General features: G+C 42.2%; 2 protein-coding genes across 7 annotated transcripts; both read right to left on the bottom strand.

Moving 5' to 3' along the window:
• Nucleotides 1–505: 505 nt before the first annotated feature.
• KCNRG (potassium channel regulator) lies at nt 506–7,889 on the bottom strand. 3 transcript variants are annotated; one of them, XM_090026518.1, is made up of 3 exons: nt 7,305–7,889; nt 4,863–5,071; nt 506–3,832 (listed from the first exon to the last, which is right to left on the bottom strand). In XM_090026518.1, exons 1-3 carry the CDS (start codon nt 7,883–7,885, stop codon nt 3,705–3,707), a joined length of 918 nt encoding a protein of 305 aa, XP_089882644.1. In that variant the 5' UTR covers nt 7,886–7,889; the 3' UTR covers nt 506–3,704. The 3 variants fall into 3 exon arrangements, with proteins under 3 accessions (XP_089882644.1, XP_089882663.1, XP_089882654.1); XM_090026537.1 differs by having other exon boundaries at nt 4,975–5,071; XM_090026528.1 differs by having other exon boundaries at nt 506–5,071.
• Nucleotides 7,890–9,820: 1,931 nt separating this feature from the next.
• On the bottom strand, nt 9,821–26,809 carry TRIM13 (tripartite motif containing 13). Of its 4 annotated transcripts, XM_090026349.1 has the most exons (3): nt 26,573–26,809; nt 23,606–23,671; nt 9,821–11,053 (listed from the first exon to the last, which is right to left on the bottom strand). In XM_090026349.1, the coding sequence occupies exons 1-3, from the start codon at nt 26,648–26,650 to the stop codon at nt 9,821–9,823; spliced, it is 1,377 nt and encodes a 458-aa protein (XP_089882475.1). In that variant the 5' UTR covers nt 26,651–26,809. The 4 variants fall into 4 exon arrangements, with proteins under 4 accessions (XP_089882475.1, XP_089882488.1, XP_089882480.1 ...); XM_090026362.1 differs by lacking the exons at nt 23,606–23,671; nt 26,573–26,809 and adding an exon at nt 14,824–15,801; XM_090026354.1 differs by lacking the exons at nt 23,606–23,671; nt 26,573–26,809 and adding an exon at nt 14,446–14,730.
• Nucleotides 26,810–27,020: the final 211 nt, after the last annotated feature.

Genomic DNA, 27,020 nt, shown 5'->3' with positions numbered 1-27,020 from the left:
AGATAATTTTCATTATAGTTTATTGTTGGAGGGGAGCCCTGTCAAGTTGAAGTCTAGCAGCTACAACTGTTCAGTACAAATAATAGGGGAAAGATGAGATGCAATGAGTTAGGTTCTCAACCTGCCTTCCTACTACTATTCTCTTTCCAGCAATCCAGGAACAAGTCTACTTAATATTCCAGAATTAAGCAGCAGTCTTTCCTGTAATTTTAGATGGAGTTCTAGTTTACTTCTAGTGTTTACAGGTAAAAAGTAAATTCAGTAATATTCCCTAGCTGCAAATTTCCATCAACCAATAACACACACCTCACCTCTTTCCCTTTCAAGTACAAAGGGAAGCAGGTCAAGCTCCCTCAGCTCTCTTTCTGAGCATCATAAATTGAGAGTAACCAAAGACAGCAAGAAAAGGAAAGTTCTTAAAAATCTAGCTTATAGAAGCAAGATGTTCCAACCTCTATTTGCATATGCGTAGGAGTAGAGAGAGGAGGCAGCTATCACAGCATCATTCTTTTGCCCAGCTTTTATTAATTACTCATGTACTAGAGAGAGACCACAGCCTAATGTTCCTTATGTTTATATGGTTCAGCTATGTAGGCAAATGAAAAATGCTTCAGAACCATATAGAAAGGTAAGTTTCCAGTACCAAGGCCACCACACCCAGATAAAGACATTTCTTTTCCCAAGTCAAACAAAAGTATTTTACAAAAAAATCCATTACAGAATGTCATGCACATAGACCATAGAGCATCTAATGCAATAATAAAAACACAAAGTGTATTAAAGAATGAAAGCCCTTCAGGAATTTTGCTTGAAACCACCATTTAGAGAGCTCCCATGGAAAATGCAGTTATTTTAAGAGTGTATCACATCAAATTCTCCCCATCCTGACATCAGCAGCTTACTGTTTGTGAAAGCTGCAGAGAAGCCACTCCAAAAGGGAAAAACAAGAACTTTAGAAGATTGCCTCTTCCATGCAAGAGCCCAAGAGCAACAATTTGTAGAATAGAATATCCTACTTAACTGCCTATAGGGGAAATAATGCTGACCTACTTTTGTCAGAGACATCATAACCTACTAATTGGTGATAAAGCCCCTTGAGAGCCTTGCCTAACGTGCTAGCCAGGTTCCAATTCAAAAAGAAAAAGATGAAAGTGAGAATTTAAAAAGGAAAGGAGAGCTGTAAAAAGGTTAAAGAATGCATCATAGTCTATCTAGGAGCAAGTCATTACCATTTCTCTAATCGGCTACTTTTGCAGTAGACAGATTGCCTCCCATTCTCTCACTTTTTAGTTTCCTTTACTGCCTAGTGTCCTGATGATTTTTAAAAAAGCAGAAGCAAAATCATTGCTTCAAACACTCAGCTGGAAGGCCAGCCCAGGTCCACAGCTACACTGGCCATTTTGCTATCAAAGTTCAAGAGCCTTTTTAAAGAATTTATTTGCTAGTCAAGAGAGAATTAAACGAAGAAAGTTTCACTAATTACACGTGATGATCATCTCATGAAGCCTTAGGGACATTGCAGCTTATACAGGAGATCTCTCAACCCTCATGGGAAAGAGGGATTTAAGGACCAGTGGGTAAGATGACCAAAGAAGAAATACAAAATAGAGAAGCTCAAAGTCCTATTCACATTTAATTACATTAAATACAATTCATTAACTAGAAATAGAAGATGGGACACCAGACCAGAATATCAGAGTGGTAGAAGTTCCTAATGTTGATGTATGTAAGAGCATGACCAGCTCACTTAAGGTAGCTTCACTACAAAAAAGCAAAATCATAGGAATTGTACTGTGTAATGACATGCTTTTGCTGTCTCCAAGATCTATGTATGAAAGTGCTAAGCTTGCAAGTAAACATTTCTGACTAGTAGGATTTTATAAAGTCACCTTAGCCTCATAATCAGGTCCCATTCTCCTTTCCTGTCGGCAGCACCCATCATAAAGTTCTGTAGGCCATACTCACTTTTATCTGTGGCACATTATCTATGGCAGGGGTCAGCAACCTATGGCCTGTGGGCTCTCTGGTGCAATATCATCATTTATTTGGGACTAAAAGGGGATGGAGGGGAAAAAAAAATCAGTAAGAATAAAGCTGAATATAGGCACAGGGTACTGTTCACCATTGCCCTCTACTTTGCAGTATCATTCAGATCATTGTAAAGTTGGAGCAGAACAGCATTCTAATCAGATAGCACTTTACACTGCTCTAAGTGACCATACAAAGTACATGATAAAGGTGAACTAGACCAAGAGGAAGCAAGTCCCATTAGTAAGGCGTTGCTATTGTTATAGCTGCTGGTCAGCAGAGCAGCATGATTTCAGCTCAGTCTGATTTCCAACTAACATGCAGATCTCGGGTTAGTGGAGCTAATTTGTGACATGCCAAAAGGGTTGTCTCTCACTGGCCTATGCATCACTCTCTGCACAGAACAGCTTAGAAAGCTGCAATCTTTCAAGAAATCTTAATATCACCTTATGTCTCCATGCAACAGCTAAGGCTACATTCTTCAACATACATGGGTGAGGTACTTGCTAAGTAAAATTTCTAAGTTTCAAATAATGTTTTCTTTTTTCTTTTTTTTTTTTAACATGCATACAACATTTTAGCAGCTATCAATTATATAACAAAATATAATGTGTAACAATTAGTCAATAATTCATGCAGTTACATACACAACAGAAGAAATTGATAAACACATTGCTATTGGAGGAGTAAGAGTAAGCAATAATTGAAACATACAAAGATCTTCATTTAACAAATTTTTAAACATGTTCTTAATTCTGACCCTGTGAAGTAGACCCACTTCTCACCTGCAAGCTTCCAACCTTCATTACCACGCTCCCTTGTATGCAAGACACTGGGCACATCTATACATACATTAACACACTTCAGTTAATGCACATTAAATTTAGACCCTCCACTGTGAGGTACTAGGAAAATGCACATTACCCTGTTTTAACGCGCATTAACTAAAAAGCATAGTTTTCAAATGACATTTAATTTGCAGTACCCTATTTTAATGAAACTGCAATTTAATGTGCATTAAAATAGGCTATTGCACATTAAAGTGCACATGTAGACATGCCCACTGTGTCCACAATACTAAGTTTGTACTGAATAAAACTCAACTGCTATGAGAGGTTCACAGTAATATTCACAAGACTCAGAATACTATCACTAGCCAAAAAGCTGCATTAGGAAAATAGCTACTGCATACTTTAAACTGAACTCATTGGATCATGGAAAAGTGGGTCAAGAACTAGGATAAGTATCCAGAAGGGAGCAGGCAAAAGGACTGCTTCATAGCTTGCCTTTATTTTTTCAAAATGACATAAAATAATAAAATATTACCAGGGTTTCTGCAGTAAATGAATCAGCATCGTATTTTCCATCACACAAGTTATGAAGTGACATCTCAGTTGACACTTGGTTGCCATTTATAAAGGTATTGTTTTGATTATAATGCTCAAATACCATCTTAAATCCATTTCTTTTTTTCTCCCCCGTGAGGGATTGCTGTGTATGCCTTCTATATATCTTGATATTGTTACTGGCCTCTTACATGGTTTTATGTCTATGAGAAAGTTAATTTAATATTCCAAAATATTGGTTGCAGTCTTCAGGAAACCTTATATTAAAGGAAACAGATAGACATGACCATCCAACATAGTCTTTGATTTCTTAGACTTGATAACCTCCTCTTAGCTGTAGCAACTTACTGGGCTAGATCCTTTTCCATGATGCATCTCTTTTATGTCACTGTCATAAAAATATGAAATCCTTAGCAAATCATCCACCTTTGCACACATCCCATGACACAGGTATACATCTGAGAGGGAGAATTAAAGGGGTAGTGTCACTAATTATACATGATAGCCATTTCATGAAGGTGGGCAAAACAGATGGACCCAGAACCTGTCACTGTCTTGCAATCCCAGGGCTATCACATGCCATCATAAATTAAAAGCTACAAGAGGCTAAATTATGATATAATCTGATCCCTTGTTGCCCTGGAAAGTGAAGAAGTAAAAACCAGTGAAGGTGACTTAGTAAAAACGTTTTACCCTTTGTAGGTACCAAAAAGGTCTTTGAATTATTTTACTTGTGTAATTATTCTAGCTTGCCTCCTTCTGAAGAGCTATGTGGTTTTGTTTTCTTCCCTTTTATATATGGAAAGCTAATTAATTGATCTTCTATCAGAGCCTTCCATACATTACCTGGCAGGCATTTTTCAGTATGACCATAACAAATAAGCTCACGGTACTGGAAGACAGATTAATAGCTCCTCTTGAGGCACTATCCAGAGTGAAGATATTGTATATAACCTGTCAGTGGTGGTTTTACTACGCCACATACTAGAAGTGGGACTAGGGCATCATTTGCAATGTCACAATTACACTGATTTCAACTAACTGCAAAAATGTTTGTAAAAATGCGTAGCAACATGGATGGTTTTTTTGCAGGCAGAAATATCATTCAGATTAGATGAACTAATTTTTTTAGATCATTTAGATTTACATTTCTCCAAACATTTATATATCACGCTGTAAAGGAAAAAGAGTGATTCTGTTGAAGTTGTCTATTATTAGTTCTCCTGCTATTGTCATATTTAAAAGTTTCTTTACAGCTGATAGTCTCTGCTGAAAAGTAAAAAGCAGAGGAAAAAGAAAGAAAACTACTTTTCCCCTCCCTCCAGAATATCTAAGTGTTTTGTTACCTCCCTAAATAGCAAAAGAATTATTCTTAATGCACACACCCACACATAAACACCCCCCCCTTTTTTAAAAGGGTAGTAGCAAAGCTAAAGAAGAGATTTTATTTCCGTTTCTGCACTTGGCTTCTCTTTATCTGTACTATACCAGCATTTTCTGGGTTTTGGCTGACAGCAATAGCAAGGCCTTCTGCTCTCTTCATCCTTTCAAAGCTGTAGCATTCAACTTTTTCTTCATTGGAGACAGTTCTGGTGCTTACCAAATGAAATCCTTCTTTAAGTAAAGTGTCAACAAGCAGGCCTAATACATTAGTTCCGTTAATCAGCTTCCTAGCATCAGGTTTTATGGAAACATACCTAAAGTGAGAGAAAATGTAGTTGTGATAAGACTTCTTGCAGAATGAAAAAAGTATAACAGGCCGAACTCTCAAATGATGAAATTCACCACAACTAGCCCCTGTACATCTACACAATATTTGGCATTAATATGCTTTGAGAAGAAAACTATTCCTTCCCTCAGAACATGGGTATTTTTCAGTTTGTCCAGTTACTTTACAAAATAAAAAAACCCTCTATTTTTCATTTAATGGAGAACTGAATACGATTCATATCATGCTACAACTCAGATAAGAATCCTCAGACTAGGGCAAGGCCTGTGAAACTGAGTTTTTTCCCCCCAGTAGCAGCAATCTCTCACAAAAGGTGACATTTCCTGCCAAATTGCCTTGTATGATGGCTTTTATGGTAACTATGAAAATGATTTTCACATTAAATCAAGTGATTTTATTAAGTATAAAGGTACAGTTTTTAAAATGCAGACATTTCAAGGAAAAGTCAGGTAAAAATATTGTTACAAAAGGACCATAAACTGACAGACAGAACTAACTGCTCTATAGTTCATGAAGTACAAAGGTCCACAAAGACTGTTAAAAGATAAACAGAATCCATGCCACCATAAAGAAAAGCTTGATGAAATAGAAATGAAGTAGACAACAGTAAAAAAGTTGACTTGTCTGATTAATCTACTTTTTCTTCAATTGCAAAGGAAACAAGTTTTACAAAGTCAAGAGAGAAAAGATTAGAGGAAAGAACACTTCTCATTTTAAAGTTACCATAAAACTTTAAAAAAAACTCCGTTAAAATGATAATAAATTATAAAGGTATGGCATAAGTGACATCTCACAAATGCTATGCGAGAAAGCCAAATTCTACTTGCATTTACTCAATTAACCTCAATGAAAAAGTGTTTAACCCAGCATTCCTTGGATTGTTTAGTTCATAGAGAACAATCCGACTGAAGTAATTCCAGTGAAGTTTCTATATAATTTCAGATGTTCCCAGAGCCAGGGAAGATGACATGTGAGATTCGAATTTTCTTGTACAGAGACAGTCTAGTTATATAACAGAGTTGTCTATTAAGAGTTTCTAAAAGCCATTATACAATTAAATAATTAGAGCCTGATACTACTAGCACAGAAGTCAGTGATTTCCCACTGATTTTAATAAAAAACAGGACCAGGCTTCTAAGCTTCAAGAACATCAGCCACAGTTTTTGTTGTAGAACATAAATTCTACAGTTTTGGAATAGAGAAGTTTGGTATCTCAATTCTACTTTTGTTTTTCATGCCCTTTTCTCATTTAGTTCTCTCTTTCTCCACAAGGAAGTGTAGAGGACTAATATGTTTGTAGCCGTTTTACTTCCATTTCCCCAACAGCTTATTCCATATTTATCTTGGATGAACTTCCTGTGGGCAAATTCTCCATTTACTTCTATTTTCCAAGCTTGTGGGTTATAGGCACTAAAGATGCTACCCCCTTGTGCTGAGAAGCATGTGTTAACTTAAACTCATTTTGTAGTTTTCAAAACTTGTACTAGACCACATCAAAAGACTCTTAGCAACCACACTGAGGAGACAAGTCAGTTTCCTTGTTTCCTCATTAAAAGTGTAACTTGCCTCCTAAGTTAACAAACTCTCCTACGAGAAAACATGGTATTTCTCTCCCCATGATCACTAAATCATTTCAGCCAACAGGGAACATCTTCAGTGATTAACTTAAATTTTCAATCGCATTATGATGACTAACTACACAAACAGCAAATGCATTCTGACAGATAATCTTTAGAATACCAGAACACCTAAGAAATTGTTTAAAGGACATGAGAACAAGCCAGAGAATTAAATATTGGCAAATAGTTCTATCCCATACTGTTTTTAACTTCATGCTTTTCAATGGCTTCCAGTCTTTAAAATCTAGTGGCATTACCAGCACTCTTAAGCCTCTCACTGAATCAGTCACATTCCTTATTCTTTCTATATTAACAATGAGGTAAACTATCAAATTAATTAGAGAAACAAATTAAAATGTCAGTTGTTATTTTTAAAGAAAAATTACCAAATAGTGCAGCTCAGTACATCAGAAATTACAAATCAAAGACATGCCAGTATTGGGAGAAGCTCACATAAACCAGGAAGATAGAAAGAAAACTGAACTCTGAGCTTTCAGATGCTTATCCGATAGTCTATTTTTAAAAAAGTTTTACTAGCATGTATTTCATGAACATGCTAAGGAGCCATGCCAAGAAGAATACCTTGCCACAAGCTGGTCAGCAACAGAGTAGTCTGTGCCACATTGAAAAACCAGGTCATGATGAGAAGGTCTTTCCAGAGGAACTGGATTTAGGGGCTTCTGGGAAGGGAAAGAGTTATTGTGCCAGCCCTGTCCCAATTGCTGCTCTGTAAACATACTGATCCGTCCAGCCAGTTCTTCAATAGTGCTGCTGCAAGAACCAAAGATCCGTATAAAAGCCTGAGTTTCCTGGAGCAAGAAGCGAACTTCCAATATCTCTAGTCTTGGCTTTAGCAAGTTTTCCTGGCTTAGGATATCAGCCAAGGAGTTGAGTTCATAGAAGTCTGCTTCTCTTTGTAGCCTCTGATAGTCTGAGAAGTTAGTGGGCAGTAACAGCTGAAGAGTCCTCAAGAAGTCCAAGATGTAACTAAACAGAACTCCATCTCTATCCACAAAGAACTGCCCATTCATCAGCCTGAAATCACGGTCACTGCCATTCAACATCCGTGCCAACCTAGACTCCGGGAACTGCTGTAGGGTGGAAGCCCATGTTGTAAATGTCATGCCTCCCACATTCAAAACAACCACATCTTGATTGCTCATATTTGTCTCAGAGTTTTTAACACTCTGCCCTATGTCATCCAAATCAGATTATTCTTGAACTGCAAACCACTGTTAGTACCGTTTAGTGATCTCAGTGCCTGCTTAAGGCAAACTGTGGAGCAGAGAGAGGATTCCCAGACAACAGAGTTGTAAATACAATCTACTATATGGCTTGTTTGAGGCCTTGGTTGCTTAGCAACTTTAACTCCTGGAATCTGAATTAACACACAAACACACACGTAGCTTCCAAAGGCTGAAACAATTCACTGATAATCCCAGATCCTAAAATCCTTAATAAAAGCCAAAGAATACCCCAAAATTTGGGGCACTCGATATAAATCTGTAAATTGCTGGCACAGAACTCGCTTCTATTTTCACACATTTCCACTGCATGTGACCCTCTGCTAAAGGAGAATGTAAATGTACTCTAAATGTAAAGAATGCAAGGTCATGCTCTCCAAAATGGAAGTCATTCCAAAAAAAACAAAACAAAACAAAAACCCTCATGTATTTCAATAAATGCTTATAATCCAAATTTTCCTATAACAAATATTTTGCATGGAATATACTGTATCTCTTTATGTAAAATGTACCATTTAATTACATATAGAGTTACCCTAGGAGTTAAGGCATAAAAACTCACTGGACTCCATTCATCCCTGATATAAGCTACATGGAAGCTAATGAAATGATAAGGGGGAGTACGGTCTACTCTGAAGGCAAGAAGTTTCTGAGCACCAAGACCAACACTGTTCATGTCATCATATAAGTTCCAAGGAACTTCCCCCCTCTCCAGCTAATGGAGTTATGAAAAGCAAATGTGGAGAGACAGGGAAGAGTAGCTCCCCTGTCCATAACCCTAGCACTGCTGGGAAGATTGTGGTTCAGAGAGACTCACTTTCTGATGGTTGAGATCAGAATGGAAGCTCCAATCTTTAATGCAAGCTCCACCTGTCCTTTCCTCCTCTCTGTAGTAGCGAAGGTAATTGAAAGGGAGGTCACACTAGACTGTATTTAACAAGTAGGCATCACACCCATGAGGGCATTCCATTAGGGCTATTTAAAGATTTTAAAACATAGCTCTAACAAAGAGAAAATAATGCAGTTTTATGCCTGTCAGAGAAGTCAAGTATCTAGACAGGACCATGCAACTGAAAAAGTAAGTTTCATTGAAGAGCAGAGATTACTAGCTCACAGCTCATTTTCTTCCATGTATCTCCATTAAGTTCTTTTTGTTACTGCTATTTGTTCAAGATTTCTGATCTGAAAACATTTTCTACAAAAAAACTATGAGCAACTTCCAATACTTTGATTACTCTTTATATTTTGAGAACACAGGATAATTTCAGTGACTGCCTAAGCAGTCAGTCTATGCTTCAGCAACATTTAACCTCTTCTAACTGAAGATGTCCCAAGTGTTCATTAATGAACTCAGTGTTTTGCAGTAAGTAGTCAGTCTTGCACAAAACTTACAGACTGCTACTCTTTCAGATCAGAGGCATCCTTCCTAGTTTCAAAGAATTTTCCCTCACCCAAAAATTCATTTTAGGGAGGAGTAACTTTTACCACAAGCCGTATGAATTTGTATTCTACAGAACTATTAGCAGATTAGACAATATACACTGTTAGTTTGGTCCTAGTTTTAGTAGGAGAAAGACAGTACAATAATTAGTGTTGAAGTGTGTTATTTCTAAAAGCATCTTTGAAATAAGTGCTCAGAACCAGTGTTTTTTCTCAAAGTTCAGGTTCCCTTTCCAGCCTATCTGTGCTCAAACCACAGGAACTGTATTAGTCTCTTCAGACACATAATTCAAAATCTCAAATGTTTCCATCAGCAGTTAGGGCTTTAAAAAAATGTAATTATACACAATTAATTTTTTTGCACCAGAGTTGTTACTTCTTAGGAATGTGAATGTTGGACTTTGGCAGTGGACTTTATAATAGTTTATATTTGCATACAAATTGTGCAACATTATCCAGCACTACTAGTGTATAACTTTTACACTTTTCTCTTAGGAGTGAAGCTCCATCTGTCATTTGTTCCCAGTAAAAGACTGCATGGTCTGCTATATCCACAGTATCTGCCAAATAGGATGAGCCAATTGTAAAGAGTCGAGTCTTCCAGCACTGGATGTTGTCAACAACAGACTCCAAAAAGGGCATTCTGATGACTGCTATGATAAGCAAGAAAATCAGGAAAGATATTGTAAGTTTACGTGAAAACACAGAATGAATCTTGAAATTAAGCATGCTGTTTTCCTGAGGCAAAGAAAGTTTGTCCACATCTTCTAGTTTCACACCATTCCACTGACTAGTATCAAAGGCCTTCATGGTATGGCTGATGTGTACATTAGAACAAGGCAGAGGGGTTTCTTTAATCATTTTAATTTTCTCCCTAAACTCCTGCATCTGCTGCAAAAATATAATGGGTTCAGATACATCCTTAAAGGCCTCTGCAATGTTAAACACCATTCGTTGTTCTTGCAGAATGGTGTTCAGTTTATTGATTTCTGGGTCGTAGGCCTGCATCACAGCAAGCTTCATGGTCTCAAAATCAGACAGAATCTCATTTCTTTTCTGCTCTAGCGTGTGCTGCAGCTTCTCAAAGAACTCTTTCACTCTGTCCGAATCCCTTGTCAGCATTTGCAGAGCTTTCCTCTTGCTTGTTTCTAAAGTGTCCAGCCGGGAAAGTGCATCCCCACAACGCCATGTTTCAAAGCCCTGAAACAGGGTTTCAAATGCACGCCTCTCCTGAGAATAGGCTTCTTCAATAGAGCAAAACGCATGCTTTATGTGATCACCTCGAGTAGCACAGACCCCACAAATCAGCTGCATGTCTGTCCGGCAAAAAATGTTGAGGGGTTGCCCACTGTGCACCTTGCATACAGGCATTTTAGGCGTTACCTTGATTTTGTTATACTTCTCCACAATGCCTTTTAGGGAATAGTTGACTTGCAAACTGTTGACTCCTGTGACAGATGTCTCCTTCCGACAGGTAGGGCACTTGAAAGGGGATGGTCTCCAAAGCACATTCCGGACATTCCCCTCCAATATCCCTTCCAAACACTTCTTGCAGAAGTTGTGTGAACAGGGCAGAACCCGAGGATCATCAAACAAGCTACAGCAAATGGGACAGGTCAGATCTTCCTCTAGGAGCTCCATCACATCCTATGAAGAGAAAAACAGGTATTAAAAGCACTTTCCCAAATACATTCCCATCTCCCCTCTCAATAAAAAAACCTCAAATGTGAAACAGATTTCAGCAACCTAGACAAGAGCTATTTCCACCCCAGACAGGCAATGGGCTTATCTACATTAGAGGGGCCCTGCAGCTATTAGTTTTGTTGGCAGAGCCCCCTAGTGGAGATATGTTGCATGTCAAAAGGGTTTTTATTAACAGCTATAATGCCCTCCTAAATTATACAAGCTAAACAGCAAAGTTCTTTTCCACCAGCATTGATGCATTTCACATAAGAGGTTCACCCAGCAGAGCTAACAGTTATTTTCAGCTAATATAGTTTTCCTGGGGGGGCGGTTTGTAGTGATATAGACCAGAGGTTCTCAATTTTTTTTCTTATTACGTACCCCCTTCCAAATTTACCAGCTGCCTCTGTACCCCTATCAGCACACATTTTATATTTGAATCCCTTAAATGCCAATTATTGAAAACTGAAATCACCACTGATTATTGAAAATGAAAATTAAATCACCATTACACAATTTCTCCAACATACCCTGCAGAGGTGTCTTGCATACCCTCAGGGGTACAGGTACCACAGTTTGGGAACCCCTTGTAAAGACAGATCATCAATGTAACTCCCCTGGTTTCATGAGAAAGAAGGCTTTTTTTTAAAATCCCTTTACAGTGGCATCTCAGCTAGGTGTGTATACACAACCAGTCTAGCCATGAAGTGGCTGTGTGTGTTCTGGTACCAAACCACCAGATGGCAAACATAAAAAGATAGCCTAGTGTTAAGACAAAACCACTTTCACAGTCTTACAATAACAATTCATTATTTATGCCAAGGAATGTTAGACAAATCCAGCAATGATCTTTGCTATCAGCTGAAAATTATTAGAGTACTAATATTTCAAGACTTAAGCTTCATCACTGCACTGATGCACCATCCATAGACTGGAATTTCACAAAATACATCAGATTAACATGGGAAAGACCAGACACTAAGATTCAGACAGAAGCTATCATATTTTGCTTCCCCAGAACCAACACAATTTCCATTCAAAATGTAACACTACTTGGTAAAGAGGTGGGAAAGCAATGAAGGTGACCCACACACAAAAACAAAGGCCATTGACTATTTGTTTCACCTTATTCTCTTCCACGCCTTCACATAGTGTTCAGTAACCAAGTGAATGCCCTTCACCTTCTTGTTGAGATATTCAGTGCACAGCTGAAATATTTCAAAGAACAATTTACAGATGATCCCTGAAAAATCTCAGCAATTTAAAAAAAAAAAAAGCTACTGTGCCCTGCTCATACAGACAAGGTATGTACAGACAAATACATGTCCTGTATTTTCAGATCCAGTCTCTCAACATTCAACTTAATTACTGTATTTTTTTAGTGGAACCTGAGGAATCATCAGAATTTATCATGCTGTTCTTGGGATAACTTATTTGTATTGTATTAGCGCACAGAGACCTCTGTGAGAAATCCAATTCACTGGGCCAGGTGCTAGACATATATAACAAACAGGTTTTTTATACAATTATGCAAGAAGCAAGAACATTTTTTGGTGACATCCTTTATTGGATCAACTGTATAGTCAGAAGAATGACTAAATAGGCTTTCAGGCAAAATCCCCCTCTTCACTTTAGGTTGGAACCATGGATAAGAAAATGACTAGGTTTCTACTCAGGCAGAGAACTAAACCTTCTGAGCGAAGGCAGGATAGTAAAGTCTGGGGCAAAACCCCAGGAAGACGTCTATTCTCAGTTACTTAAATCCTCCTCAGAACGTTGTCCCTGCATCCCACACAGGGACTCCATTTTCTGTGAGTCTTCTGCTAGTAAGTTAATTTGAAACATCATTCACTTCTCCTTCCAGGAGCCAGAGGAGAGCGTTGCTTCTCTTTCATCCCCTTTTCTGACAACTTCTGATGCCAAAGCAGCAGAATGAGACACAGAGAATTCTGACTACCCTTCCCTAACCTCCATATTTTACTAAGCATGGAGCCCCCCTCCCCACCTGCTCAGTTTAATTTTTCTGCGTTTTAGCATCTAGAAATCCACAACCTCTCCACAACCTTTTTGAATTTGGCAGCACCACTGGTTGAGAACCGATGCTGCACTGCCTCCGCTTCCCTCAGTGGTTCTCAACTAGGGAGCTGCTGGACAATCCTGCCTACATTAGGGTTTTCTGATCAACCTAAAGCAGGCCAGCCTAACTGTTTGTAGCACCCACATTGTGGAACCTTTGGAAGGGGCTGATGCTCTACAAAATGCCACAACACTCCAGCAGAGAACCACTGGTTTAATTCCATGCTGCACGTTCTAGCTCGGAGTGGGCAAAATGCAGGCTGGATGTGGCCTGCCAGGTCATTCCATCTGGCCTGTGGGGTCCCTAAAAAAAGTTAGAAAATTAATATTTATCTGCCTCTGGCTGCTTGTCATGCGGGCCTCAACAGCCTGCCAAAACTCAGTAAGCAGCCCTCCGCCTGAAATAATTGCCCTCCTGTTCTAGCTTCATCTGAGGTCACAAGTTCATCCAGCTTATGGCAGGTGTGCCACTCCAATCCTCTCCCCCTGCCCCATCTTTTGGCTCCCAGCCCTGTGCTTCCTGTCTGATCAGCTGCTTCCACTTCCTTCCCTGTGCTCTGCCCTGCCTGTCACATGTCCCATAGGCTGGCCATGCCACTTGCATCATCTGTGCCACCCCTAACCTGGCTCACATCTGCTACTAGATAAGGTGACATCTATCCAAAATTAAAAGCAAGGAAATGCAGAATTACAAAATACTTCACATCGCACATGTTTCCACCACTTACTCCAAAACCAAGCTTTTCCAAATAAGACAAGAGGGCAAGTCTCATTGGTGGCAACTTACTACATTCAGAGACAGGTCTTTTAAAAGAAAAAAGAAGTGGTTTCACTGCTTGCGCCCTAAAACAAGCCCTCTCACCAGCCATGGCCCTTGTGCCCAAATCCCTGGCACTTTCAGCCTTCAAGCAGATGGAAACCAGTCAAATAGAGTAGGACCAAACCTTGAGGAAGAGAGATGAGCCTACAGTCAGAACTGCCAACGCGCAATACAAGGCCACAACATGAGGCTCTTGGAAAGCTAGAAATGCCTGAGAAATTAGGGTCAGTTGTAAACGCTTTTACACGAATAGGGGCGTAGTAGCGCTAAGGGACCGCTAGATCCCCAGAGTAGATACCCTACGCCTTCCTGCCCTGCATGCAGCTGTATTTATTCACAGGAGCCAGCCTTGAGGGTGCTCAGAGGAGTACCATGGTTTTGGGGAAAGGGGGCAGAGGGGTTTCAAGGTGGCTCCCCCCCACCGGCTGATCAAAGCCAGCTCCTCGGAGCATCGACTCACAGCAGCGAAGATCCCACTGTCGGCGCGGCCTTGGGACCAAGGCATCTGTGAAAGGGGAGCCCAGGAGCCAGCGGGGCCTGGCCGGGGCCTCCGCGCCCAGCTCCGTGCAGCGCGCGGCATATGTCCCGGGGCAGGGCCCGGCGCCTACGGGGCCTTCCCAGCGAGGCCACCGGGCAACGCACCGCAGGCCCCAAGCCCGGCCCGGCGGCGGAGACCGGCAGCAGGGGAGGGGCCGGCGCGAGCTCGCACAACCCCGGCCGCACACGTGCAGCGGGCCCGGCCCCGGGCCCGGCCCCGGCCCCGGCCCGCGGCCACCTGTGCAGCCGAAGCCGGCTCTGCCCCCCCGTCGCCCCCTGCTCCCCACGCGGCAGGACTCACCTCAGCTCAGCGCCGCCGCCTGCTGCACCCGGGAGAGTAGGAGCGGGAGCAGCCCCCACCTTCCCCGCCGCCGCTGCTGCCCCGCCCTTGCCGGGCACTGGGGGCGGCGCTACGGCCCGGCCCAGCCGCGGCAGACGGACCCCGCCCCAACAAGCGCCGGAGCCGGTCCCGAGCACAGCAGCGCTACTGGCCTGTGAGGCCTACAAGGGACGCTGCTTCCCGAAGGGCCGTGGGGTTGACGGGCCCGGGGAGCTGGCCCCTTCTCAAGGCAGTAGAAGGGCCTCCAACACGGGCCTCTCGAGCCCCAGGACCTAAACCGCTGCTTTCAGGGGCAACCATTCACCCACAGAGGCCTCGATTTCATCCACTCGCAACCCTCTCCTGCTCTCCCACCTCATTGTGCCTGGGAAACAGCGTGAGAGAGGAGGGGCACCACCGAGGCTGTGATGGCAGAGAACTTGTTCAACTGAATTAAAGCTTGGAGGTACAGGGTTGTGACCTGTGACACGGGAGAGCTGGGTTCCTGCACAGCATTTGCTAGCCTGACATGGGGGAGAACGTCTTCCTGACCCCAAATCTCACAATCAGCAGGACCCTCCAGCTAGGTACCTGAGAAGGCTTTAGAGCACTGGGACACGCCGTTGAAATCCCCAATTGCCTGTGGCTGGCAACCTTCAGAGAAAGGTGGAAAGAAAAGAGAAACCAATTAGTATTCATGAGGGAAAACATACACCTTCCTAAAGCAGAAGGATTTAGGCACGGGATTACTAGGTGCCTCCCTCACAAAAAAAACTCTCAGTTCTGGCATGGGGATTCGCAAAACTTTAATCCACATGCCACAAAAACTGATTGTTGACCCAGGCATCCCCTTGTTCTATCAAAGTGTGCAGCCCAGATCTTGTCAGGTTTGACAGGGAGCCACCTGGGGGTCTTTACCCTCACTGCTTTGTCCAGAAAACCATTCCAAAACTTCACTCCTATAAGTCTAACATAAAAGCCTTAATCTGACTGTCTGTCTGCCTGTCCATAACACTTTATTCATGCTCTAAATGGCTGACAAACACAGTGGGCCCAGACCCCAAGCAGCAGGAGGAAAGGGGGAGTGGACCCAGATAGGGCAGGGGGAGAAGGGAGGCGGGGACAAATTCAGTATGCAGCTTCAAACCTTTTGGTCTTATTTGACGGCTTTCGCCAAATATCACCAGTACTACCTACACAGCTCATCTAGTAGGATCCCATGCCACACAGAGGCAGAGGGGTAGATGCTGAAAAGGGAGAGTGAACTGGGTATAACCAGGGTTTTTTCCCCACTGTTTCTCTCCCACTTGCAGCCTCCAGCATTTCAGGTCTAGATTCAGAGGCTGTATCCTTAACTCCCATGTTTAAGAGCTACTGAGCCCCTTTCCTACAATAATGTGTCCAATCCCTTTTTGAACCTGGCTAAACTGTCAGCTTCCACAACCTCAGGTGGCAACGAGCTCCACACTTGCATGACACACTGTGTGAAACAGAACCCTTCTGCCAGGTGCTGGACCACAGCAACAAGGACTAAGTTAAAAAATCACAAATTTTCCTTGAACTTTCCTTTTTGATTCAAGCCGCTCCCCCCCAAAAGCTTGGGAAATATACTTTAACTGGGTGCTCCAAAATGAACAAAACTTCCCCAGTAGCAAACTATAACAGGGTTTATTTAAGGGGGAGGAGGACAAACACAATAGTTAAGAAAACGTATCTATTAAGTATTAGTTAAAACCCCAAACATGTAACAGTATCACGGTCAATGCCAAACCAAACCCAAGGGAGCTCGCTTATCGGTTCAATCTATGTAGTTTGTAGTTTGCTTATCTATATAGTTTACTTATTGGTTCAATCCATGTAGTTCAATCTATCTAACCCACAAAAGATTTAATCCATTTGGCCTCCAGCTTTTTTAATGTCTGTTTTTAGCCCAAGTCACCAGTACAAAGTTAGCCTGACCCCAGAATTATAGCTCTAGGATCAACCAGTGACAAGCCTCTAGCTCCTTCATCCATGCCACATATTCTGCACCAGCGTGGGGACAAATTCAGTATGCAGCTTCAAACCTTTTGGTCTTATTTGATGGCTTTCGCCAAATATCACCAGTACTACCTACACAGCTCATCTAGTTTAAGATTAAACATCAGTGCCTATAATAAGCCAATTTCATAGATTTCATAGACATCAGGGCTGGAAGGGACCTCGGGAGATCATCGAGTCCAGCCCCCTGCCCAAAGGGCAGGAAGTCAGCTGGGGTCATAGGATCCCAGCAAGATAAGCATCCAATTTACTCTTGAAGGTGTTCAATGTAGGTGCTTGAACCACCTCCGCTGGCAGACTGTTCCAGACCTTGGGGGCTCGGACAGTAAAGAAATTCTTCCTTATGTCCAGCCTGAAACGGTCTTGCAGGAGTTTGTGACCATTGGACCTAGTCATCCCTTTGGGCGCTCTGGTGAACAAACGTTCCCCCAGATCCTGGTGGTCACCCTTGATAAACTTATAGGTGGCCATCAGATCACCCCTGAGCCTGCGCTTTTCCAGGCTAAAGAGTCCCATGGCTCTCAGCCTATCATCGTAAGATCTGTTTTCCTGACCTCTGATCATGCGCGTGGCTCTCCTCTGGACTCTCTCAAGCTTCTCCACATCCTTTTTGAATTGTGGAGCCCAAAACTGGATGCAGTACTCCAGCTGTGGCCTCACCAAGGCCGAGTACAAGAAGAGAATGACGTCCTGGGATTTGCTCGAGAAGCATCTATGGATGCAAGCAAGCATTTTGGTCGCTTTATTAGCCGCAGCATCGCATTGCAGGCGCATGTTCATCTTGTGGTCAATGATGACCCCCAAGTCTCTTTCTTCTGTAGTGCTATCCAACGTAGCACTGCCGAGCCTATAAGGATGCTGCAGGTTTTTCCTCCCAAGGTGGAGAACCTTGCATTTTTCAGTGTTAAACACCATCAGCTTCTCATTTGCCCATTTGCTGAGCTTGTCCAGGTCAGCCTGGATCACCCGCCTATCTTCTGGCATGGATGCTTTGCCCCAAACTTTGGTGTCATCGGCGAACTTGGCCAGTCCACTCCTGACTCCAATGTCCACATCATTAATGAAGATATTGAACAGGATGGGTCCCAGGACAGAGCCTTGAGGGACCCCACTGGTCACAGGGCACCACGATGAGTGACTGCCATCGATTACAACCCTCTGGGTCCGACCAAGGAGCCAATTTCCCAGCCAGCGAATCGTGGTGGAGCCAAGGCCACAACTGGCCAGTTTGGCCAAGAGGTGATCGTGGGATACCAGATCAAAGGCTTTTTTGAAGTCAAGATATATGACATCAATCTCTTCTCCCTTGTCCAGGTGATAGGTCACCTGGTCATAGAAGGAAATGAGATTGGTCAAACAAGACCTACCCGCAACAAACCTGTGCTGGCTATCCCTTAGAATGTTAGCTTGGGCCAGTCCATCAAGGATGACCTCCTTAATAAACTTTTCTAAGATCTTCCCCAGGATAGAAGTCAGGCTAATGGGCCTGTAGTTAGCCGGATCCACTCTCCTTCCTTTCTTGAAGATCGGCACCACATTGGCCTTCTTCCAGTCTTCGGACACTACACCAGAGCGCCAGGAGTTTTCAAAGATCCGTGCCAGGGGCTGGGCTATGACGCTCGCCAGCTCCTTGAGGACCCTGGGGTGCAGATTGTCAGGACCGGCTGACTTGAAGGTATACAGCTTCTCAAGATGTTCCTTCACGAGGTCAGCATTTATGGAGGGTAGGGGATCCCCATCACCCGGATCTCCCTGTCCCATAGCAGGCATAGGCGTCCCATGGGACTGATGAAAGACTGACACAAAGTACCTATTTAATAGGTTGGCTTTTTCCTGGGCATCAGTTGTCAGTTGCCCCATCTGGTTTAGCAGGGTCCAACATTGCCCTTGCTTTTCCTCCGGCTCCCTACATATCTGAAAAAGGACTTTTTGTTGTCCTTGATGCTTGAAGCTAGTTGGAGTTCAGTTGCAGCCTTGGCTTTCCTGGTTTGCTCCCTGCAGGACCGGACCAGCGCAGAATAATTCTCCTTGGAGGTGAATCCCGTCCTCTATCCTTTGTAGGCTTTCCTTTTTAGCCGCAGGAGGTCCGCTAGGTCCCTGGAGACCCAGGAGGGCTGCTGTGCCTTCTTGCTGCCTTTCCTCCATGTTGGGATAGATTTAGCTTGTGCATTGAGGATCGTTTACTTGAGAAGCAACCACTCTTCTTGAACTCCCATCTCCCTGGGGTCATGGTCCCTGAGGGCCTGACCAACAAGCCTCTTGAGCTTGTCAAAGTCGGCTTTTCTGAAGTCAAGGACTTCTGTGTTGCTGACTGACTTGCCAGCTTTACGGCAGATGGTGAAGGTGATCAGCTCGTGGTCGCTGTCACCCAGCTTCCCGTCAATCACTAGGTCGCCGATTAGGTCGTCCCCCATAGCCAGTACCAGGTCGAGCAGCGCTTTGCCTCTCGTTGACCCATAGACTTCTTGAGTCAGGTAGAGGTCATCCACACACGAGAGAAAGCTTTGTGACCACTCGGATTTTGCTGAGTGATCTTCCCACGAGATGTCTGGGTAATTGAAGTCACCCATGACAACCAAGGTCCTGGAGCAAGCGGCCTCAGTCAGTTCCCGGGCGAACTCCTGGTCAAGCTCAGGACTTTGAGTGGGAGGTCTGTAGTAGACTCCCACCGTTGTGTCCCCTGTGCCGTATTCCCCACGAATTTTTACCCAGAGGGTCTCTAGCTGTCCATGCTGGTCGCCAACATCAGCTTGTAGGGACATGTAGCTTTCCTTCACATAGAGAGCTACACCCCCACCCCTTTTGTCAACATGACAAATTTGGTTTAGGTCCACTGAAATGGAGGATAGCGGAATAATACTGCCTTGAATTCCTTTAGTTTGCATGACTAAAAGACAAGAATTAGAGCAATTAAATGAGATTTAAGACATTTAATTTAAGGAAGTTCTGCATAGCCTTACTGGAAGATCTACCAAGTCACAGTCAGAGTAGGATGTTCCTCAGCATCTTGGTAGAGGAATGTATGCACAACTAGATCTTTGTTTTTTAATGCATACACAAAATACAAGCAGCAAAAGCCAGTCAGGGAGCACCTCTATTTGTTTACAATGTCTATAAACTCCGATACAATTTAACTCTTCAGCGCAACATCTCTATAAATGCAAATAGAGGGGGAGGGTTCTTGCCAACTGTTTCCTCTGAAGCATTGATGTATGTTCCAGGGTAAAGATTTGCTCAACTTGCACACATACCACCCCTTTCCATGGTCCCAGGAAACAAGCAAGTCAATATCAACTAAATCTGAAACACAAGTCTCCATCCAATATTCCTTTGCCCTCAGTTTTATTTTTCTGAGAACCAAGGAAACCCCCTTAACTGTTATGACCGAATGTACTGCTTAGAAATATGAGATGATTATAGCTTTTAGTTCCTAATCTAGTCATTCAAGTCCACATCCCAAAAAGGGAAATGAGAGAAGCAAACATATTTTTATTTTGATGGGATGTAGTTATAGAATTCTACTGTTTCTTAATTCCGCCACATAAGACTGAGTGCAGCTGATATCCTCTATGCACCCACTGATTTCTGGTACAACATAAGCAGGGAGAGGTCCTCCTGAGCTATGTAACGGCTTACTGTTCCGCCTGGGCACTCCTTTTGGAGGCATCCACATAAGGATCATTTAGTGACCCAGGCTCATAAAAATGAAAATGATGCCAGATGCCTCTCCATATGCATAAAGTGATGGGTGTGTTCTTCCTTGGAGGGCTGATTCAATTAGGCACTTAGCTACAGGAAAACAAAGTTGCTTATTTCCCCTAAAAACCTTGACCACAGCTGGAGAAGAAGCAGGATGGGGTCCTACTTCTGCCTAGTGGAGCCTGTCAACTAGATGTTTGGAAAGTTGTGTTAACATAGAGAAAAGTGATAGCCACTACCTTTTCTTTCTGGTCTTTCAGTTAGTCCCAGTGCTCACATCCAAACCAATAAGCATTTATTTATGAGTAAGATTATGTGAAACCCTGCATCGAATGCAGTACTAAAATTAGTATATTCAATTTCTTATGATGTCTTCATTTATTTCCTGCAGTCACTTAATTCATTGGATTCATGGAGTTATTATTCCCAGCCAAAACTAATCTCAGAGAAGTGTGAAGGACAAGTGTGAAGTTGAACTCCATTTTTATTTCTATCAAGCAAAGCTATCTGTTTTTTTTATCCCATTTTGTTCTTGTTCTTTTATAGTAGTAGCATTTTTTAAAGCACTAAGCATCATCTTAACTCTGCTTCCAAAGTAAATGTTGGAGTGTTGTTGTAGCCATAATGGTCCAGGAAATAATGTATGAGGGAGAGGTTTGTTATCATATCTTTTTATTGGAACCACTGTATTGCTTTGAGATATGTTGAAAAAGTTTTCAAGCTCAGGGCATTTTGTCCCCAAAAGCTTGTCCAACATCTCTCCCAACTATACAGTTGATCAAACAACTGATTTCCTTGTTCATAAGCATATGTTCCATGCAATGTATAAGATGCATCCCTTCAAAAAGGATAAAAAAATATAAAAAAGACTTGTTAACATAAAGTCGATTGAATTTTGGCCAAATTCTAATTATAATGATTTCAACTATTTTTCATTACAATGCTTTGGTGTAGAAGGTGCACCTTAATTTTACACTTGCTTTTTCAGGATGAGGAGGTGTAGACCCCAGATTTAATTTGTTATTTTTAAATGGCCTGTTGAACATCAGTAGTAGGAACAAGGCTTGAACAAGCCTGGAAAGAAATCAACTTTCAACCTCACGTTCTACGTTTGTTAATAGAGCATGCCTATTTTTTCCCCACATTGTGGTGAGAGAAAAACAGTGACTGACAGATGAGTGGAGTGACATGCCTGAGGTAAAAATGAGGCATGAACCAAAGATTGTTGCAAGTTGAGTGATTGGCAGTATCATTCACATGGGATTGTTTAACGGAGAGGCAGTGAGTTGCCATGCTCCATTTGTTATACCAATACACCACAGAAATATGTCAGCGATGTCTGAGTTTGGGTGCTAGCTAGCGGAGTTCCCGGTTTCTGGGAGAGTACTGAGACTACTCCAGGTCCAAACCAGTCCCGGTGGTGAGGGGATGTAAGGTGTCTGGGTCTCCATGCCAGCATGAGCACCTGTGTGCGTGTAGGAGATAGTGTGCTGCTGTGTGTGTTGGCTCCATTCTGAGTGTCCAGTTCATTCCAGGGCCTTTGGATTTCTGGATCTCCCCACCAAGGGAGTGACCAGCAAAGTCTCCAAGTACCAGTGCCTTGGTCCCATCAGGAGTGTGAAACACCAACCCCCCTGTATTGTTATTGTAGCCCGCTTCCACATTTCCCTACTTGACTTGTTGCCTATTGCTGTTGTTACCCTTGATCTGTTTATTCTTTGTTATTGCTGTCATTCTAGAATTCACATTTGTGGTTTTTCTCAATGAATAACCAGTTGAGCTAAACCAAATTACCTTCCTGGCTTCCCTAGCCAGTAATTTATCCATATACCACCTTTAGCACCCTGATTAACGTAATCAACACTTCAATTAGAGGTTCCTTACACAGGGGGATCACATTCCCTATATATCTAAAAATACATTATAAAAACACATCAACTTACATTGGGAAAACAAATCTCAATGCAAAATATTTATTAATCCCTTTTTATACCCCATAGCCCCTTTGGCTAGTATTAACTGCCTTCTGCTGTCCCTAGTCTTGACCAACTCCTTCGTGTACACACACACATATACACACAATTTGGAGTGTGGCACCATTTCTTGTTTATTAAGGGCCTGCAGAAGCTCCAAATGGCTTCCTGCCCCTCCACCAGGTCTTCCCTCTGCAAAGCTATAGGTGCCAGACAGGGAGTGTGGTCATATCAGCTGCAGCATCAGTTTTGAGTCAGTTGCAGAATGTCTGTATAGCAAGCATTGCAAGGTAAGGTTCATCTGGGACCTGGCTCTGCTCTTGGCAAGTAAATAATACAACTTACAGATTCTACTAGCTCATCTCTCTATATATACACATGCACACCCAAAGGTTGTTAGCCGTCTTAAATCAGGCAAAGGTTTAGGGCAAGATGGCAGCTTGGAGACTGATTCTGAAAGGTATGAGTTTTAATAGGCTACAACCTACTTTGTCAGATAACAAGATATGTTGCTTCCTACAAAACCTCTCTGAAACAGTTAGTTTCTAAAGTGCCACCCTGCCCTACCTTCTGCCTATGTTCATAAATGACGTGTGCCCCCAGAGGCTGCGGGGGGGGCACAGCAAGCACCTTCAGGTAGCAACGGCAAGCGGGGAGCTCTCGCAGGCAGCCACGGCAGCAGGGCATGGAGAAGGGATGGGGAGCGCCAACTATCATTCAGTGTCCACCTGCAAATGCCACCAGCAGCAACTGGTGACTGCCCACAAATGCCACCAACGGTGTCAGCAGGGAGGGGAGGGGGGAGGCATGGTGAGTAGCAACCACCCACAGGCACTGCCAGCAGCTGCCAATCTCAGGGGGTGCACATGCACCTGCGTGCACCTCCTACGCATCACCAATGCCTATGCTTATTGATATGATATACAATAGAGCTGGGATAACTTCATGATAAACAAGTCATTGTGCAATCTAACCTAGGTTTCTGTTCACAGCTTTTTATTGCTTATATAGATTTTTCAGTCAAAAAATTCTACGGAGCTTGAAGTTCTCACCTCTGAGCGATCTGACGGTCCTCCTGAATCATGAGTGGCCAAAAGCTGAAGTTTCTGGGGAAGGTCCTGGGAAGTGAAAATATGTATTTATATGTCATCAGGTTTGTAGCAATATTTAATTATCTAGTGAGGAAAGGAAACCAAAAGAACCTTGGTTTTTGGGGTGGTGGAGTCCCAATTCAACGTGCTGCAGGATGGCAGTGTCATCCATTCATTCAAAATACAGATGTTAGAATTTGCAAAGAATTAACCGAGTAGCTGTAATTACTGCTTTACCATGCAATCATTTGTTTCCATTTGTGTTACAAGAAAGGGCCACGGTCAACTATAACATTTTGGTACTGAGGGCCCAAATCATCCTTTTTTGCAGAAAATCCTACAGAATGGTGTCAGAGAGAGGAGGGAAGCCCCTCCCACAGCAGAGATCATCTTGTAGTGTAACACCAGGCACTGGCTTTGTTGAAAGTGAGAGTGACTGCAGCAGGATTCATTCTAAAACCTTGACAGCCCCTAAGGAACGCATAGTGATCTATAGGGAACTACAGCAAACCATGCAGAGCCCCAAACTTTTCAGACTTACTTCTGGCACCCTGGCAGCACATTTTCATTGAAACTGGCTTACCAGAGACTTGCCCTAGTCATGACCACTTCCAGGATGCCCTGGAAGCCTGTATGCAGTACAGAGGAAGAGGGGATGAAACAATGCCCATTGAACAAACCTGAGTCTCCCTCTTCTGTACAGAAAGTGTCCTCTCGATGCTTAGTTAGTGGGATATAACCTGAGCCACTTTATAATCATGCCATGAAGTACTAAATATGAAAATAAATCTACTGGTACCACAAAAGCAAGTAAATGGAGAGACAACCATGTTAAGAATCATGATGCGAGTTTCTGCATATCTAACACTTTAACAGGTATTAATTTATCTAAATACATATTTCTGTATTTAGAAGTGTATTTTGAATACATACATCTGAATTATGCTAAATTCCCCAAAACAGCTACTTTAAAAAAGAGGGAAAGTACATAAAGGAAGTCATTTCTCATTATCATTCTGTAAAAGCTGCTTTTTTCAATGTAAAGTGTGGGAAGACTTTCCATTTAAGATGGAAATATCAGTTATCAGCAACTCAAATTGCTAGCTGCAGTTTTCCAGGTCTGAAATTGAAACTACTTTAGTATTTGTATAGAATTTTAAATAGTGATATAATGTTATCTTATTTTATATATTGTTAACCTTTGGACCAAGCAGTTAACGGGTATTCAGCGCCTTGCCAGATTGTTTTTGGTAGAAGGAAAACTTGATGACGGAATCAGGTCTTTGTTTGGTGCAATCTTTTTATTTACAAAGCATGTATAACAAAGTTTCTCTACACACAGCAGAAGCAAACAACTAGAGGCAGTTTCCTTGTTTAGAAACCCAAGTTTCCCTTTCCTGCCAGTTCTCTGTCCAAAAGAAGCTTCATCTCTTGACTTATTCCCAGGGCTGCGCACCGCTTCTGCTTGCTAGCTTTCTTTTGGCACTCTAGTTGCTCTTGGTCTCTGACACCCACACAGCAAACACAGCTGAAACAAATCAGTGCTCTGCCTCCTGACATTTCTGTTAGTCCTCAGGAAAACCCCTCTTGAATTCACCTGGCCCAGGGCAACGGGCAATAGCTTTTATTGTTTCAGCTAATTAAAGGAGTGCACCCATTGATATCAACAGTTCATTTTCCCATACCAAGAAAACAAGACAGAAGAAGTGGTTTCCAAAACAAACAGTAAAACCAGGAACAAAAAAATTAATGTTCATGTACAATTTCTAATATAATCTGGCAGAAGTCAAATTAACTATGTAAAACACCAGACATCTTTTGGAACATTAATTCTCACGGGAGTACAGCTAAAACAAGATTTCTAAAATAAAAGCACAGCCTGATTTTTCAATTGATTTTCTATGCAGACTTCAAACCATAGGCCTAATGCAATGACCACTGAAGTAAGTGAAAGGCCTACTTTCAACACACAGTGTTGTTTTTCCTGTTTCTTTCACTTCACATAGTCATTTACCTTTGTGCAAAATGGATGAAAATGTTACTAAATCTATATAATAGCATTTTTATAGCCAGTTTTCACTAATGGTGCACAGGTGTATGACTATACAACATTCATGCTAGTGGAAAATCAACCCCATGCAATTGCTGCTAACAAGGTTCAGGCACAATCTTCAGAACTAGCATGGACAGGAACTGTGTTTCTGAAAATGGAATTATTAATCATGCTTTGCTATAGACTCTAGAACCAGTTTGTATGCAGCTCTCCCCTATGAATTCAAGTATATCTCATTAAAACCCATCTGTTCCTTGCCATGGCTCCAGTCTGTTGGTTTGATGTGAGCTGGTTGTTTTGAGATTTAAGCTCTGTGTTACAGAACAGATTAAGTCAGTAGACAGCCTTCTTTTAGTGGCACTCAAAATACTATTATCTTTGAAGTACAATGGGATTGATAGCACAGTACTATTCCATTGTTAAATCTCACAGTTCACAGACAAAAATATCTCTGGTGCTCCTACTCAGGAAAATAATGTTAAAATTCTGTTTGACAAACATGTTTAAACTTGTAGGACATCATTCAGTTCCCAGTATGGGTGCGGCCTAAAAACTATGCCCAGCTGATAAAGAAAGGCGCACTCCTTCACCCAGAAAACAGAGGATGAATTAACTCTTCCCTTGCCAACCACTGACCGTTAACCAATATATCTAGAAGCTGATTTTTTTTTCTCCAGAGGGTGCCTTTTTTTTCCTTTGCGTTTTGGCAATCTTGTGATACTTTCAGTGGCAAAATATCAACTGTATATAAACTAACATGCTGTAACATCATAAAAAGCATTTATATGTTACTGTATTATTGTTACTTCATTGTCGTTAAAAAAAAACAGCCCCCCCCCAAAAAAAACCCACAAGCAAATAAATTATTTCCTTACCAATTTTTGCTTCCTCTTGACCAACATTTTACTTTGCTGTTTTTCAGGAGCTGGAGTTTTAAGGACTCCGAGGTACATTTACTCCTATACATCAGCACTCCCACCTTGACAGCAGGATATTGCTATGCAAAAGGGTCAGCACCACTATTTTTCCCAAAGGGTTGTATGGTGCTTCAGCAAAACACCTGAGGGGGAGAGTGAGTAGGAGCAGTATACATAAGAGCACCACACCACTCCTCCAAGGTATTCTGTGTGCGCTTTTTCAAGTATTAACATGAACTTTATCTCATAGCAGCTGCAGGCTGGTAGCTTGCGCAGAGAAGTGGGTAGGGCTAAAACTAAGGTATGCAAACTAACAGTCCCATGATTCAAATAGCAGGAAGCTTGCAACAAAGTATTTTCAGTGAATGATCCATGAATTAGAACTGTTTGCCCCTTTAGTCCACCA

This window comes from Crocodylus siamensis, chromosome 1, assembly GCF_052110815.1.
Source record: "Crocodylus siamensis isolate JL-2025a chromosome 1, ASM5211081v1, whole genome shotgun sequence".
NCBI classification, from domain to species: domain Eukaryota; kingdom Metazoa; phylum Chordata; order Crocodylia; family Crocodylidae; genus Crocodylus; species Crocodylus siamensis.
The sequence above is the reverse complement of the archived record's forward strand: the minus strand, read 5'-3'. Positions and strand labels throughout refer to the sequence as shown.